At 40.9% G+C, this 14,853-nt stretch overlaps 1 protein-coding gene across 1 annotated transcript in view; it reads right to left on the bottom strand.

The window, feature by feature from the left end:
• Nucleotides 1-1,349: 1,349 nt before the first annotated feature.
• The window catches only part of PPM1H (protein phosphatase, Mg2+/Mn2+ dependent 1H), a 207,752-nt gene continuing 194,248 nt past the window's right edge, over nt 1,350-14,853 (bottom strand). The window contains exon 10 of the mRNA XM_019543308.1: nt 1,350-7,150. Within this exon, the coding sequence (XP_019398853.1) occupies nt 6,991-7,150 (160 nt within the window). The 3' untranslated portion in view covers nt 1,350-6,990. The remainder of the gene's footprint in view (nt 7,151-14,853) is intronic.

The following is a 14,853-nucleotide window of genomic DNA, read 5'->3' as shown; positions in this document are numbered from 1 at the left end:
CAGCTGACTTCCTGCCCTTTGGGCAGGGGGCTGGACTCGATGATCTCCCGAGGCCCCTTCCAGCCCTGATTTCTATGAAATCTATGAAATGCCTACCAGTGTAGTTGTACCTACCACTACTTATTCAAGTATAATTCTACACTGGATTGGGTGAAGTTACTTACAGTTTACACCATCTATCTCCACCTTTTTTTTATACCAGTATAAAAGTTAAATACATCATTATGAATAGATCTTTCTTTTTTCTACCCAGCAAAGCAGGACTCAATAGTTTTAGTTTATAAATCTATCATTGGATAACTACTACAGTAGCTCTGGAATTGGTCAAAATGACAATTTAGGCTCATTTAAGTACATTGTACTTAGAATGGCACCTATTATAGGAGACAAAAAATGATTTAGTGGCCCTTATTTTTTTGGTCCTTGTATACTACAGATACTTTTAAAAGTGTCCATAAATGTGCTAGGAAGGTTACCAAACAGAGAAGAGCTGAAGCCCCTGCTTCAATAAATTTGTCCTATAATGTTAAGTGTATTTTGGGAGTACAGTAATAAATAATGGGTGAGGAAGTGCCAGGGTAAAGGTGATTAAAAAAAAAAAAAAATCACAGAGCTATTCATGGCATAGTACTAGAAGTGAACATCATGGTATTGTAATTTAATTTTAAAACATCTTGTTAATGTGGCAGCATGGAGTAGAATAAGGAAGTGAAAATGCTTAGGAAGTGCCTAACTCCCATTTGTGCCTTTGGAAATTGCTGAAAATGGATTGATTGTGTACGGTACTTTAGAGAGTAAAACACTGAATGTAATTAAACTCTGTGCAACTTGACTTTGTGCAGATACTAGAAACCTGGGTTACATTTCAGGATAGCACAAACATTGACCTGGAAAATGAATAGGATAATGAAAGAAACACACATTAATTGAATCTGATATCTGGGGTTCTTGTCTCACAGTAATGTGTGGTTTATAATCTAGGAAATTTTTGAGTCTGACACATTAATTTTAGCTTTCAAGGGTAAGTAGTAATGGTCTATGTGGGCTTCTGGAAGCATACTATCCTTGGCAATGGTCTATTACAATGCAAAGAGGCAGGCATTACTATATAAGTTGCATAGAACAGCTCAGGTCTCATTGAGGAACACTTCTAGATTGTCTCACAGCAGGTTATGGCCTCTCAGCACCTGAGAACAACTCATTAAATTCAATCAAGACATAAAATTATATGGCAACGAATCTTCCCATTTCCTTGAAAGACGCAACATGTTAAAAATCTCCATTACTAACCGATCAACTCAGAATGAATCACTGAAGTAGTCTCCCAGAAAAGGAAAAGCCAGGCAGAATAAGGGGGTTTATATAATTTAAAATTTTATTTTAAAACTTTGCACATACATTTCTTCAGCATCCTCCTTTTTTCATTGCACTTAAAAGTTTCAAAAAACACAAAATATATCCCTTTACTAAACATTTTCTTGTTCTCAGGTTACAAAAAGTTTAACATTTCACAGTCACAAAGCTTAAGTACATTGGTCCAAATCATCATCTTTCAGTGGAGCTTGCTTTCTTTAAAACATAGCGTTGACAACTGTACATTCTTCTTCAAAGTATGATTATTCGGCCAACAAGGGAAAGAAGAAAGCAGCAGCTACCAAATTTATTTTTAAAAATGTAATAAAATAAAAGTACCTATGGAAGAACAAAAGAAAAAAAAGGAAATGGAGGTTGACAAGGGCACCTCCTTCAAGTACATCACAAGTAGAAAACAGCAGCACAGTTACGGCATTGTTTGGTCATTGTCTACAAAGAAGCAACATTACTATACTTCCATCTAAGACAGAGGGAAAAATGCTATTTACACACTTATAATGAAGAAACAAACAACAATAACCCTTGGTTTGGGGTTTATGTTAGATATAAAAAGCCATGATGTTACTGGTACAAAAAAAAGCCAAAAGGAAAGAACAAACACAATAGATTTGGTTGGATTGTGTAGTGTCCTTTAAAATGTAGCAAATATACAAGAAACAGAGTTCAAAGCCAAGATCTGTCCAGATATTAAATGTTTGTACTTCAAACATCATGGAGACAGGCACAGTTTCTACAGTGCAGTGTATTTACCTCTGGTTATATTTTAACATGTAAATAATTTCATGCTAATCCAGCAGCCTAAAAATCACTTTTGCTTCAGGTAGGTAGTTTGGTTGTCTTTTGATTTGTTTTATTCAGCAACTTCTCTCCTCCAGTGTGCGACTACTGAAAATTAGCACTCTCAGACAACAGGATAATATTGTCACTAAGGAAGTGTCATTGAATTGGTTACTGCCACAAAAGATGTTTGCAAATTTCAAACATGCTTGCAATAAAATATCTGAGCTTTTCTTTAAGGTAAGACAAGGACATTTTAGGTTGTATAGCAAGAGGAAGCATTTCAAAAGCAGCTCTATCAGTTTATGGAACAGATTTTGGAGGAGAAACCACTTTGCTCAAGATGTTTAAAAGAGCTGGGCCAAGCAATAGAAAATATTGCTCTAAGAAGCAACCCAACATTGCCAGAAACACTAGTCTAGATGGCCTATTACATATTTTCCATGTATAATTTTAATTATTGTAGGGTTTGATGAAGTGACTGATTTTGTAAGCACTGCTGATCTATCTTTAGCTAGGGCATAGTAAAACAACATTATTTATTGGCATGATCAATTAACTTAGTTGCTATCTCCTTTACAGTCAATTTCTGCATTAAAGATACTGATTATCTTACCAACATGAATGCATGCATCTGGGCTGATCTAATAGTGGTGACTGGAGTTTACTGTTATAATGAACCTTGTTTTATGTGCCTAAGCCTAGCATTTAGGCCCCAGTGACACTTAAGAGAACCCTTGTCCATCCCCATAGGTGACTCAATTCCCTGGGACTTGGATGCTGAGCAGCACAGCGCAGTCTGGAACCTCAGGTACTCAAGTGCTTGCTCCTACCTAAGCCCTGCCAGGATTCATGGACTAGACAGTCTTTATCTTAGCTGTGCAGCCTGCTTCATCTAACTCTGCACAGTATCCAGTTGGAGAAGACACTACCATTCCCCACATTTCATCCAATAACTGAGTTGGCTACAAACACATGAATCACCAAGCTGTGTTGCATTTTGGGATGGGATGCTCTTAATCTCTCTCACTGAAGCAATTCCATGCCAACATTTGCTAGGCACTCACTTATACTCTGCCTCTATGCTAACAATTAAAACATTTGCTGGAACAAACTGGAAAGTAGGTCCCTTTCTCCCCCAACCTCATATGAGTACTTTATTAGAGTCATGTTCATATTCCTGTTTACTCTGTGGCCTGATGAATATTTAATTATCACAGCAGGTTACACAGCTTTACAGGGAGACCTGAGAAAGCCTCAGAATACCCTATAGCCTGCCAGTTAAAACATTCATTATGGAGGCAGGTGATATGGGTTTAAGCTCCCATAGCAGTGGAAGAGAAAACTGAACCCAGGTCTTCCACATGCTGGGCAAGTGCCCTAACCTTTAGGCTAGAAGACAGCAGCAGCACCTCTGCCAGCCTTGTGTGTGAAACAGATTCTTACAAGTGCTCTGCAAGCACCTCAATCAGGCCCTGAAGGTCAGCAATGTGGAGGAAGGGCAGCCTAGTATACCCAGAAGCAGAAATTTAGGCACCTAGAGAACTTTAATGACCACAAATTAGGTAATTAGAGATGTTAAGTGCCTTCAGCTGAGCTGGATAGTTTAAAATATATACTTTCTGGTCTAAGACACCTATAGCAATAGTTAGACCTACGTGCTTGATTCCTTTTGGTAGCTTGAGCCCTTTATTTTTAAAACAGGACTGGGAACTTCACTAGACACCAGGCTACCTAAATTAAGCATTGTGATACAGAACCTTGCAATACCTAAGTCCTGGTGCATCTAGCTCCATGTATTTTGCTGGGAAATGTTTTTTTTATGGAAACACAGGTCCCAGGGTTTTCTGCTTGCCAGCACAAATGTTTGCTGTTGTGATAATGAATCCTACAAAAGGAAGCAGCATCAGTGGCAGTACTAGAAACACTACAGTATCTCTGGAGCAAAGCATGGGGTGTTGCATACATATAGTAAGAAGGTCTTTAAAACAAAAATAGATGCAAGTGAAAGCCAAGGTACTATAGCAGCATATGAGACAGAGGTAGGAGAAAGATGTAATGAAGATAGCACTGGGGAAAGCATTTCGTGTATAGAGGCTTTGAAATAACAGGAAAATAAAACCCTCAGATTTATCACTGTAACCTATGTTTAGCTCTTTATTCTGCTAGAATATCCTCATAGTTTATTACAACAAGGGGTTAACTGTATTCAGTTATACAAGCTCCAGTTTCAGCATTCGGAGCACCATTCCTTTGGCCTATTAAGGAAATACTCTCCTTGCCAACACATTCTCTACAAAGTAGCTGGAAAGGGAAGAGGCGATCTGTGATGGTAGTATGAATGAAAAGCAAACAAGTGGAGTCTAATTCACAAAGAAATATCAATGCTAGGAAGACGGCAATGAGCACAGAGCCATTTTGCTACTTTTCCATTTACGTGATCTGCCGCTGCTGCCAAACATTGCTAAGGTTACTTCAGAAGGCTGTTAAATGGGAAGGTGCGTTTTCCACTGCAGTTTAACACAATCATAGTAACATGACAAGCTCTACCTCTACAATTCGAAATGATACACAGTGACATATTTACATTGGAAATGAATGAATTCCAGTTAGTGTGTATGAATGATAGTTTATACATGTATTAGGCCAAGAAGGGGGAGAATGAAAGCAAGGGATCAAAGCTATTGCTCAAAATGTAAAACATTTGAAAGCTTATGTGGAGAATGTTCTAGACTTCAGCTACAGGTCAAATCTGCAGATATCTTTTCATCAGTTTTGCACTGCATGAAAAAGGGGTAACAGCACAACAACATTAAGTATGACATATAATCAGCTATTCTATCCCATTTATGCATCAGCTCTGGATTTATTACATGCAAGCACTGTGCAATCTATGGGACATACTTTAGGCTCTGATCAAATGCTTGCTGTACATTTGACCCATTGTCCACTCAACACTGGCCTGTTTCAGTTTAGTCCTACCTACTTATTCTGTACAGATCTATAGAAATGGGCTTTTAAGCCTACCATAGTAGACTGCAGAACCCATCGTCAGGATGGCATGTCAACCATTGGCCTAAGCACTTGATAAACTTTACTGAAAACACTATACTTTGTTTATGTAGGCAATAACTGGATTAGCAGGCTCCAGGCCAATATTATTCAGAATAAAATCCAAATACCACCTCAGGGAAGAACACAGCATCCTCTTGTTAAAGCTTGCACTTTTTCCTTTGGGAAGAGCTCAACATTTGTGAGATGTCTACTTAGCACTAAGTTTATGTCAACTCAGCTCAGCTTTCTCTTTGCTATCCAAGAAGTTGTTTTATTTACAAACCAGGATGAGCAGCTCCAACATGTTTAGGGGGCAACTCCTGCAGAGCTTGGCTTCCTATACATGACTACCCATCTGTGCACTAGAAGCTTCTGTAGGGAAAAAAAAAAATCGAAATTCCTGCCACCGAGCGAGGCGCTGAATGTGTACAGAACAAACAACGGTTGGAAACACTATCTGTCTTCCTATTGCTTTCCTGTTGGACTGGAGCTAGAATGCCTTCCTATTGGGACTGATGCTTCTACTTGGATAATATCCCACTCTAATACATTTTTGTTTATTCTGAGCGAGTAAAACTGGAGACCAACAAGCCAAGGTCTTGAAACCAATATAATGATTATACTGCCTCCTGCACTACAGTACTCAGTATTAAAAGATACATGTGAGAGATGTCAAGTTCTGATCACAGGATCCTGATGTTTGGGGACAGGTAAAGGACCTTTATGAAGAACAATGAGGCAGACAGACATACAGAAATGAAAGGATTGTTGAGATTTTTATCCATGCTTCTAGGCTGATTACTAGAACTCTACCACTACCTAGTTTAATTAGAAATCTGAGTAAGAATAAACTCAGGAGAGACATTTACTGAATATCAATTGATACAAAAGCTATATGTTCAGTGATCCTTTCAACAGGATGCACAATAAAGCAGACAGAGCCATTCAATGAATGAAAATCCCTGGTCCCAAAGAAACCCTGGCTTCCAGAGAAACACTACATAAAGTAAGGATTATTTGATTTGTTGCATTGTGATTACATACAAAAGGAAGCCTCGACAAAACTGCTACCTGCTTGTCACGGTAATTTTGCAGATGACCACCTTAACTAGAGTAGGAGAGACCGAGTCACAAGGACAATCTTGTTTTTCCCACTAAAACACATGAAATAAGGAACAGTGAAGTCTCAAGACTTATTTGAAAAGGGGTACAAATGGGAAAAATTAGAATTCAAGTTTTTTGCACATTTGAGATTCTCCATGAACCAAAAAATGACAGTAGCAGTAGCTCTTCAAAACAAACAACTTCAAGGGCCAGATTTAAATAATTTTTTTTTTTTTTTTTTTTTTAAAGAAACATGTCCCAGAATCACTGCTTTAATTACTTGTGGGGTTGTTGAACGGCTCACCAGCTTTCAACCCATTTCTATTTTTACTACTGAAAAATGGCTTTATCAAGCTACATGGTAAACGGAAAAAGATTAATTTCTGATTCAGGGCAGGACAGGGTCCTCACTCAGAGGGACAACAAAATCTGTAACAAACTAGCAGCGTTTATATTCCACTCCCAGTAAGCACCGAAAACCATAGGGAAGCTGTAATCTTAAGGGATACCGTTAATTGTATATAGTATATATGCAGAACCCTACCTATTGGGCAGAAAAATACCCCTCCAGCATGAGTTTAGAATAGATTACTGTCAATCAAAACTGTCCTCGTTTTGACTGTCATGTCTTCTCAAATGATTTTCCTAAAAAGACCACCACCTTCCTGTCACTTGTTGTAGCTACTGTTTGTTCAATGACTGTTTGTTTCCATGTATTAAAGGAATGACAAAGACGGAAATGTCGTCTCCTGAGCCCAGTCTGTCGTTGGATATTCTCCAGCCCCTGTCCTTCAGCACTCCCCTGGCTCGCATCACCAGATCCTGAGCAGCTAATGTGTATCTGTGGGGAAGGAGGAAGACAATTTACAAAGCAGAAGTACAGGTGCAAAGATTGCCATACCAGCATTTTGAAGAACTGTGTTTTCCCAACCTATGAGTTTTACATTTGTGAGATAAAAAGACAAGTTGTTAGCGACCATTTATCAATAGCTGAAATAGGAGTGTTGGCTGCTAATAAAAATGTTCATTTTTTATTTCAGTAACATCTTTCATTTCAGGCTCCCTAAACACTTGGCGAATATCAGCAAGTCAGACCAAATTTTTTCAAAAGTGGTGATTTTAGTGCCCAACACTTTAAAATGGTCTCATTTTCAGAAAGTGCCAAACATCTTCCATCAGAAAAGTAGGGAGAAAGTCTTAAATGGAGCACCCAAAAATACTAGTCACTTTTGAAAAACTTACCCCTTCAGATACAAAACCTCTTTGATACAAGTTAAATATTACTATTCACATTTAAGAGACTGGTAAACTATGAAAGATTGTAAACCACAAGTTAGTGATAGACCAGAAGAAAATCCTACTTACAGATTATACTGGCAGTTCAGCTCTTTGGTATACCCAGAAATAGTATTGATATTATTATAACATAAAGCTTACTTTTACACTAACAAAAATACAAAGAGAATTTACAATCAGATAAACAGTGAGCGGTCTCTTGAAATTCACAAAGGAAGTTGGAGAAAATTATTCTAAACCAAGCTATGGAGTCCTTATTATAGAAATCATAGAAATTAAGGGCCAGAAGGGACCTTGAAAGATCATCAAGTCCAACCCCCCTGCTCCAGGCAGGAATACTGCTGAAATCAAATGATCCCAGCAAGGAGTCTATCTAATCTCATAGTATCATAGTGCTTAGGGTCAGAAGGGACCTAAACAGATCTTCAGATCCACCCCTGAAGACTCTCCTCTTGAAGACTTCCAAGGTTAGGGACTCCACCACTTCCCTGGGAAGTCTGTTGCAGATTCTGGTCACCCTTACTATAAAGAAGTTCTTCCTTATGTGAAACCATCCTCTAACAGTTTATGGCCTTTGCTCCTTGTCTTCCGCTGCGGCACCCTAGTGAAAAGTTTTCCTCCCAGCTCCTGATATTCACCGCTTACATACATATAGACGGCCACCAAGTCCCCCCTCAGTCTTCTCTTCCCCAGGCTGAACAGTCCCAGATCCCTGGGGGTTATACATATTTTCTAACAATCTGATTAAGTTATATAACCATGAAACAAACTAGAAAAACACTGAGCCAAACTGCACTGTATTAACTGCATATTTTTACCATCAACTTTAACTAAACAAAACACCCTCCACACCCCAAAACCCCAAACCCAATGGGAGTTGCTCTCAGTCCAAGAAGTATAAAGTGATATACAGCTGCCACTGCATCTTGCTTAACTTACATCCTGCACAATGGTAGGACAGGATAACCATAGCAAAGATGTCTAAAGTTGTTCAGTTTAGTCCAGTAATCACAAGTGAAGTGATGCAATATTTCTTACACTAAAACATGTTTGCAGAATACTTAAAAATGATTACAAAACCAAAACACTAACTTGATAACTTTTGATTCAACACAAGTTAGTTTATTTTGCCAGTGATTCTGACAGGACTGATTGTGATAATCCAAGAACGAGAGAGTGCAATACTTGCTCCTTACCAAGAGGAAGCAGCTTACCTCCCAGTTCTCAACTGCTTACCCTCCTTTGGAGCATCAATTCCTTCTAGATCCCTAACTGTGTTGGTTGGGTTTTTTTTTGTTTTTTGTTTTTTTTTACAGTATCCTATATAATATCCTATGTAACCTTGGCTAAATTAGCTAGTAACCTACATCCGTGTATAAATTTAGAAACTGTAAATGTACATTGTCATTTGTCAGTTTTCCCAGTGTTGACAATTAGGCCCTGGCAGACATTACATTTATCATATCACCAGGTTCAAATGAGTTTTGCATGCTAAATAGTAACATACCCGATAGTCAAGAAATTTATCACATGACAAAAATGGCAAACCTGCTGCAAAGAAGTTATTCACCGATCATGGAACTTGTGGTATGTGTATATTGTCAGATAAACTGAATGTATGGCATATAACTTAGACCTTCCACTATTCCACAGTACTCTTCTCCTCTCCCTTGCTAACTCTAAGGGAGAAGGATGGAAGGACAGCAGTATACAGCAAGCTTTTGTGGGAGAATATAAGCAGCCTTCTATTGTCATAGCAATGGGAAGAGGGGAGTCACAGCAGTGGCAGGGGCTCACTGGAGGGAAGAAACCCTCCAGTGGTCAGTTCTTGCATCAAGAGGAAAACTGCAAACTGCCAGGTGGCAACTGGAACAGGACTATAGAGTTGATAGGCTGACCAGTGGACAACCTCCCCCAGTCAGATACTGCCACCTCTAAGCATCTTGCAGGTAGACCCAGTCCTGAGCTGGTCCTCAGTCTTGGGTCTCATGCGAGGCCTCCTGGGCTCTCTTTAAAAGGTTCTGACAGCTAGAAAAAATTTTGCAGCACTACAAAAAAAAAGATCTGGAGAAGGCCTTATTGTCATGGCTGGCTCCCATGTTAACATCAAAATCTTGCAGGAAGAGCAGGCCAATACTGAGCCTGTTTTCATTCATTGTCATTTAAAACATTAATACATTGCCTATGTTTAGGGGCTGTATAATAAAACCAGTGCCAAAAAATAAAATCAAGTCTGCCACTGGGTCCAACGTACCAAAAGGAACTGAGAGCAAGTCCCACAGACATCAGTCAGGCAGTCCCACCAGTGGGGATGGACATGCTCCTAATGAAAAAGAAGTCCAGGGAATCAAGCCAGCAAACTCTTCTAAAGGATCCAACAAAATCTGGCCCACTACTCCTGTCTGTCCCACTACTCCTCCATTCATTATAAACAGCATTGAGGGGTATGAGATCAATAGGCAAAAGGCAACTGCTTTATAGTTAAAAAGTTGGGCTTAAAATAATCAGAATAATTAATCAATTGTTAATACAGAAAGAAGTTCAAATCTGAAAAATCAAAAGAAATAAAACATGCTGAAAAGGGACCTGGGGGTTACACTGGACAATAAACTGAATATGAGCCAGCAGTGTGCTCTTGTTGCCATACTGGGCTACATTGGTAGGTGTGTTGGCAGCAGATCAAGGGAAGTGATTATTTCACTCTATTCATAGATTCATAGATGTTAGGGTCAGAAGGGACCTCAATAGATCACCGAGTCCAATCCCCCTGCAGGTTCAGATGACCCCAGCCAGATGCCTATCTAACCTCCTCTTGAAGACTCCCAGGGTAGGGGAGAGCACCACCTCCCTTGGGAGCCCATTCCAGATTTTGGCCACTCTAACTGTGAAGAAGTTCCTCCTAATGTCCAGTCTAAATCTGCTCTCTGCTAGCTTATGGCCATTATTTCTTGTAACACCCAGGGGCGCCTTGGTGAGTAGAGCCTCACCAATGTCTTGGCCAAATCTGAGCATAGGTGCTGATGACACAGAGCTAGAAGCTGAGGAAAAAAAACAAAAAGAGAGACAATAGGTGGAAAGTCCGAGCTGTCAAGTGGAAAGTCCCTACACATGCCCAGTCATGTACTAAGCACATGGCCAGTGCGTGATCACCCAGAATGTTCCACACAGCTCACATTGTGATTGGCTAACCATGACATATATAAGCCATCATAATTTCCGCCCAAGTCAGAGACCAGCTTGGAGACCCGCCAGAACAAGCTCTGAGCTCTGTGTAAGCTGGCCACTTGCGAACGTCTCTCCACCACCGTTGTCTCCCGGCGTACCCCGCCCTTGCTCGAGTTCAATCCGATTACTGATTCGTCTATTTAAACAGCTATCGACTGGTTTTGCAGCTGTCGTTTGAAACCGAGTTCGTAACCGAGTTTGACCTGCGCTGCACCATTTCTGGTAGCGTAAGAAAGAAAAATAAAATGTTTTGCAACCATACGAATACAAGCCACCTGACTCTCCACCGTTAGTCCCCACCTGCTCAATCGTGTTGGCCCAGACTGTGACCAACCAATTTGGTCGCCACAACCAATTCCCTTCTGTGCCCCCATGATGAATTTATAGGCAGCCGCAAGGTCGCCTCTCAACCTTCTCTTGCGAAGGCTGAAGAGGTCCAGGTGCCCTAGTCTCTCCTTGTAGGGCTTGGCCTGCAAGCCCTTAACCATACGAGTGGCCCTCCTCTGAACCCTCTCCAGGTTATCCACATCCCTCTTAAAGTGTGGCACTCAACTGGACGCAGTACTACAACTGTGGTCTGACCAGCGCCCAATAGAGGGGAAATATCACTTCCTTGGTTCTGTTTGTCATCCATCTGCTGATACAAGATAAAGTGCAGTTAGAATTGCACTGGTATTCTACACTGGTGATGCCACATCTGGACTACTGTGTCCAGTTTTGGGCCCCCCACTACAGAAAGGATGTGGAGAAATTGGAGAGTCCAGCAGAGGGCAACAAAAATAATGAGGCGGCTGGGGGACATGACTTAAAAGGACAGGCTAAGGGAACAGGGTTTCTTTAGTCTAGAGAAGAGAAGAAAAGACCAAGAGGGGATTTAATAGCAGCCTTCAGCTACCTGAAGGGTGGTTCCAAAGAGGATGGAGCTAAACTGTTTCAGTGGTGGCAGATGACAGAACAAGGAGCAATAGTCTCAAGTTGCAGCAAGGGAAGTTTAGGTTAGATATTAGGAAGAATTTTCTCACTAGAAGGGTAGTAAAGCACTGGAACAGGTTACCCAAGAGGTGCTGGATTCTCCATCCTTAGAGTTTTTTAAGACCAGGCTAGTCAAAGCCTTGCATGGTATGATCTAGTTGGGGATGCTTCTGCTTGGAGCAGGGGGTTGGACCAGATGACCTCCTGAGGTCCCTTCAACCCTAGTTTTCTATGATTATTATATTTAATTTTAACTTTTTTGGAAATACTGATACTACCCATGGAGTTAGCATTAGAAAAGATTGTTTTTCAAAAAAATGTAATGACTTCACTACACAGTAAATGGAAGCTAACAATCTTAATGTAAGCAGCGTTCAATATTGCATTAAAAGCAGAGAACTCTATTTCTGCAATGCTGGTGAAAACTAGTATGAGTTTTCCAGACCTCACTAGTTTTGACAAGAGATTTACACTCAGTGATAAGAGAAGGGCCTGCGGGTCATTTTACACCAGTCAAAAGCCAATGAAATAAGCACGAACTCTCTCTGACATACATATACACACTGCAGATGCCAAGGTCTGTTCAATACCAAAAACCTTGAGGAACTGGAAGGGGCTATAACAAGAAGCACTGACCCTATTGCCCTAATACCATATGAAATTTCATGTTTTTGTTCCTAAGGAAAAAATAATAAAAAAAGAACGTGCACTCCCTTAGTGCTTCCAGACACCAAGATTAGATTCAAAACTAATGAACATAAATACTTCATATGACAAAAGAAGAGAGCTGGCAGGGAAGATATTCTATGTATAAAACAGACAACATTTTTGGTAAGAATATATTTTCAAGGATTTCTCAACCTCTGTCAGAAATTAAGAGAAGATACCAGTAACCCAGGGAAAGGGAAGTTTACTGATCACCTTTTTCATTTAAGAGGGCTCCCCACGTTTAAATTAGAGAAGGAAAAGATCAGTGTTGCTTTTAAGCTACCACATAAAAGCTAAAGGGCTTTCCTACATAAATTGTTCTGAAAGAACAAGGTTAAAAGCCTTTTATATTAAGACAGAAATTCTCACACACAGTGTACAAAATACACAAGCAAAGCAGCGTAATGAGCCTAAGGAACCAGAAGAGGCAAATTCAGGAGAGAGAGAAGTAACATATTCCTCCCCAATGTAGGGTTGAATTACAGCACTGTTGTTCAGCCTGGCTTCAGAGGAGATGGGGCAAGTTTCTCATACTTGGAGATGAGTAGTAACAGCCGTCCATTACAGAATGCTTTATTTACTAATGCTGTGAACTTGGGATTCAACTGTCAAGACAGTAGTAAGAACTGCAGAAGGACTTCTAAAGCATCTACTTCCTCCTAATGAAGGGTCTCCCAAGGAATATCATTTTGTGGTGTTCTGAAAATCTCTCTCTTCCTCCTGCAGAGATTTTCAGTACTGATTTGTGAAGTACTGTGGAGACAAATGGCTGCTGTGGGTGAAACATTTTTTGCAGATGGCATGGCTTGCTATCCTCCTGAACTTCGGAAAGCTAAAGTACCACCCAAAATCTCTAACAAAACAAAAAGAGACCTGAAGTATAAATCTGAGGACAGAGCCACAATGCCTACGCTAGATCAGGAAGCTAAGCTGAAGCTGTAAGGCAAAATACACTCTTTCACATGTTTTGTTGTACATGGTATACACTTCCTGAAGTGATCTGCAAGGCCAGCACCTGCTTGCTATTCAAGTTTAACTTTAAAGTCCATTTCTACCAGGATACCTACAAGGAAGTATTGCCAGCTAGGTAGGGACCTACCCAAATCAAGGAGGCAGGTGGCTGATTCTGTGGGCAGATCACAGGGCTGGCTGCCATTTTTGTAAGCTTATGACTGTGAGCCCCCCCCTCCACCCCATTCCTCTGGTCAAGGGGCCCCCGTGGCCCATCTCTCACTGCAGTCCATCATACAGCTCCGCCGATCAGCATAAGGAGTGGGTGCTGCAGCCATCTTTGCAGCTCCCCTTTGTGCTGGCACCCACCCTGCACCAATGGGTTGCGTGTTTGGGCTGCAGTGGCCACAAGAACTGCTGGCTCCCACTAGGAAACATTTTATTTTTAGTAAGTTCTTTTTTCCCCTTATGGATTTCATGGATGTTGCCCGATTTCATGGACAATGCCCGATTCTGCGATTTCCACAAAATCAAGAATTGAGTAGGTCCCTACAGATAGGTCATCCATTTAATGTCTGATATTAAACACTCACCTTCCTTATTCCATCAAACCATTTTCCAAGCCTTGCTGAGATACTACCATCTGATTAATGCTGTTCTTGTGCTCCCTCTCCTCATTGTCTTGCTAGTTCATATTTTAATAGTGGAATAGGAATCACATTGTTTTTGAGATGTACAGCATAAGCCCTAGTAAGCAATATTACTAAAATCTTGTGCACTACCCTCTGTTGCATTCCTTTCCCCTCTTCCACATGAGGACTATTCCACTAGCCTCTTAAAATATAGCTATGACAAGTCACAAAAGACAGCAGAGAATCCGTAGGTTTCTGTGTTTCCATAAAGGAAGAAGCCTCTGCCAGAACTCAAGCGCTGGTAGCGATCATTGCTTGCTGGAATTCACCATCCAACACAGGGTGTCAAGGGCCTGCAGCAAGACGGTAGCCCTAGACTTTAGGAGGGCCAACTTCAACAAGTTGAGGAGACTAGTGGGGGAGGCGCTGGGGTCCTTGAGGGCAGGGCGAGGGCGAGTGGTAGTTCCTTAAGGAAATGATACTCAGGGCCCAGCGGGAGTCCATCCCAACAAGCAGCAAGGGGGGCAAGAGTGCCCGGAAGCCCCCCTGGCTCACGAAGGGTGTCTGGGAATGCTTGCTTGCCAAAAAGGCAGTGTACACCCAGTGGAAGGGGGGCTATCTCCAAAGAGGAGTATACCTCCTCTGCTCGGGCCTGTAGGGGGGCTGTCAGGAAAGCTAAGGCAAACATAGAGCTAGGACTAGCGTCCAAGATCAAGGATAATAAAAAGTCCTTTTTCAAATACATAGGGAGGATGAAGGA

This window comes from Crocodylus porosus, unplaced genomic scaffold (assembly GCF_001723895.1).
Source record: "Crocodylus porosus isolate Cpor-Errol unplaced genomic scaffold, CroPor_comp1, whole genome shotgun sequence".
Classification (NCBI taxonomy): Eukaryota; Metazoa; Chordata; order Crocodylia; family Crocodylidae; genus Crocodylus; species Crocodylus porosus.
This window is presented reverse-complemented; position numbering and strand designations above follow the sequence as displayed.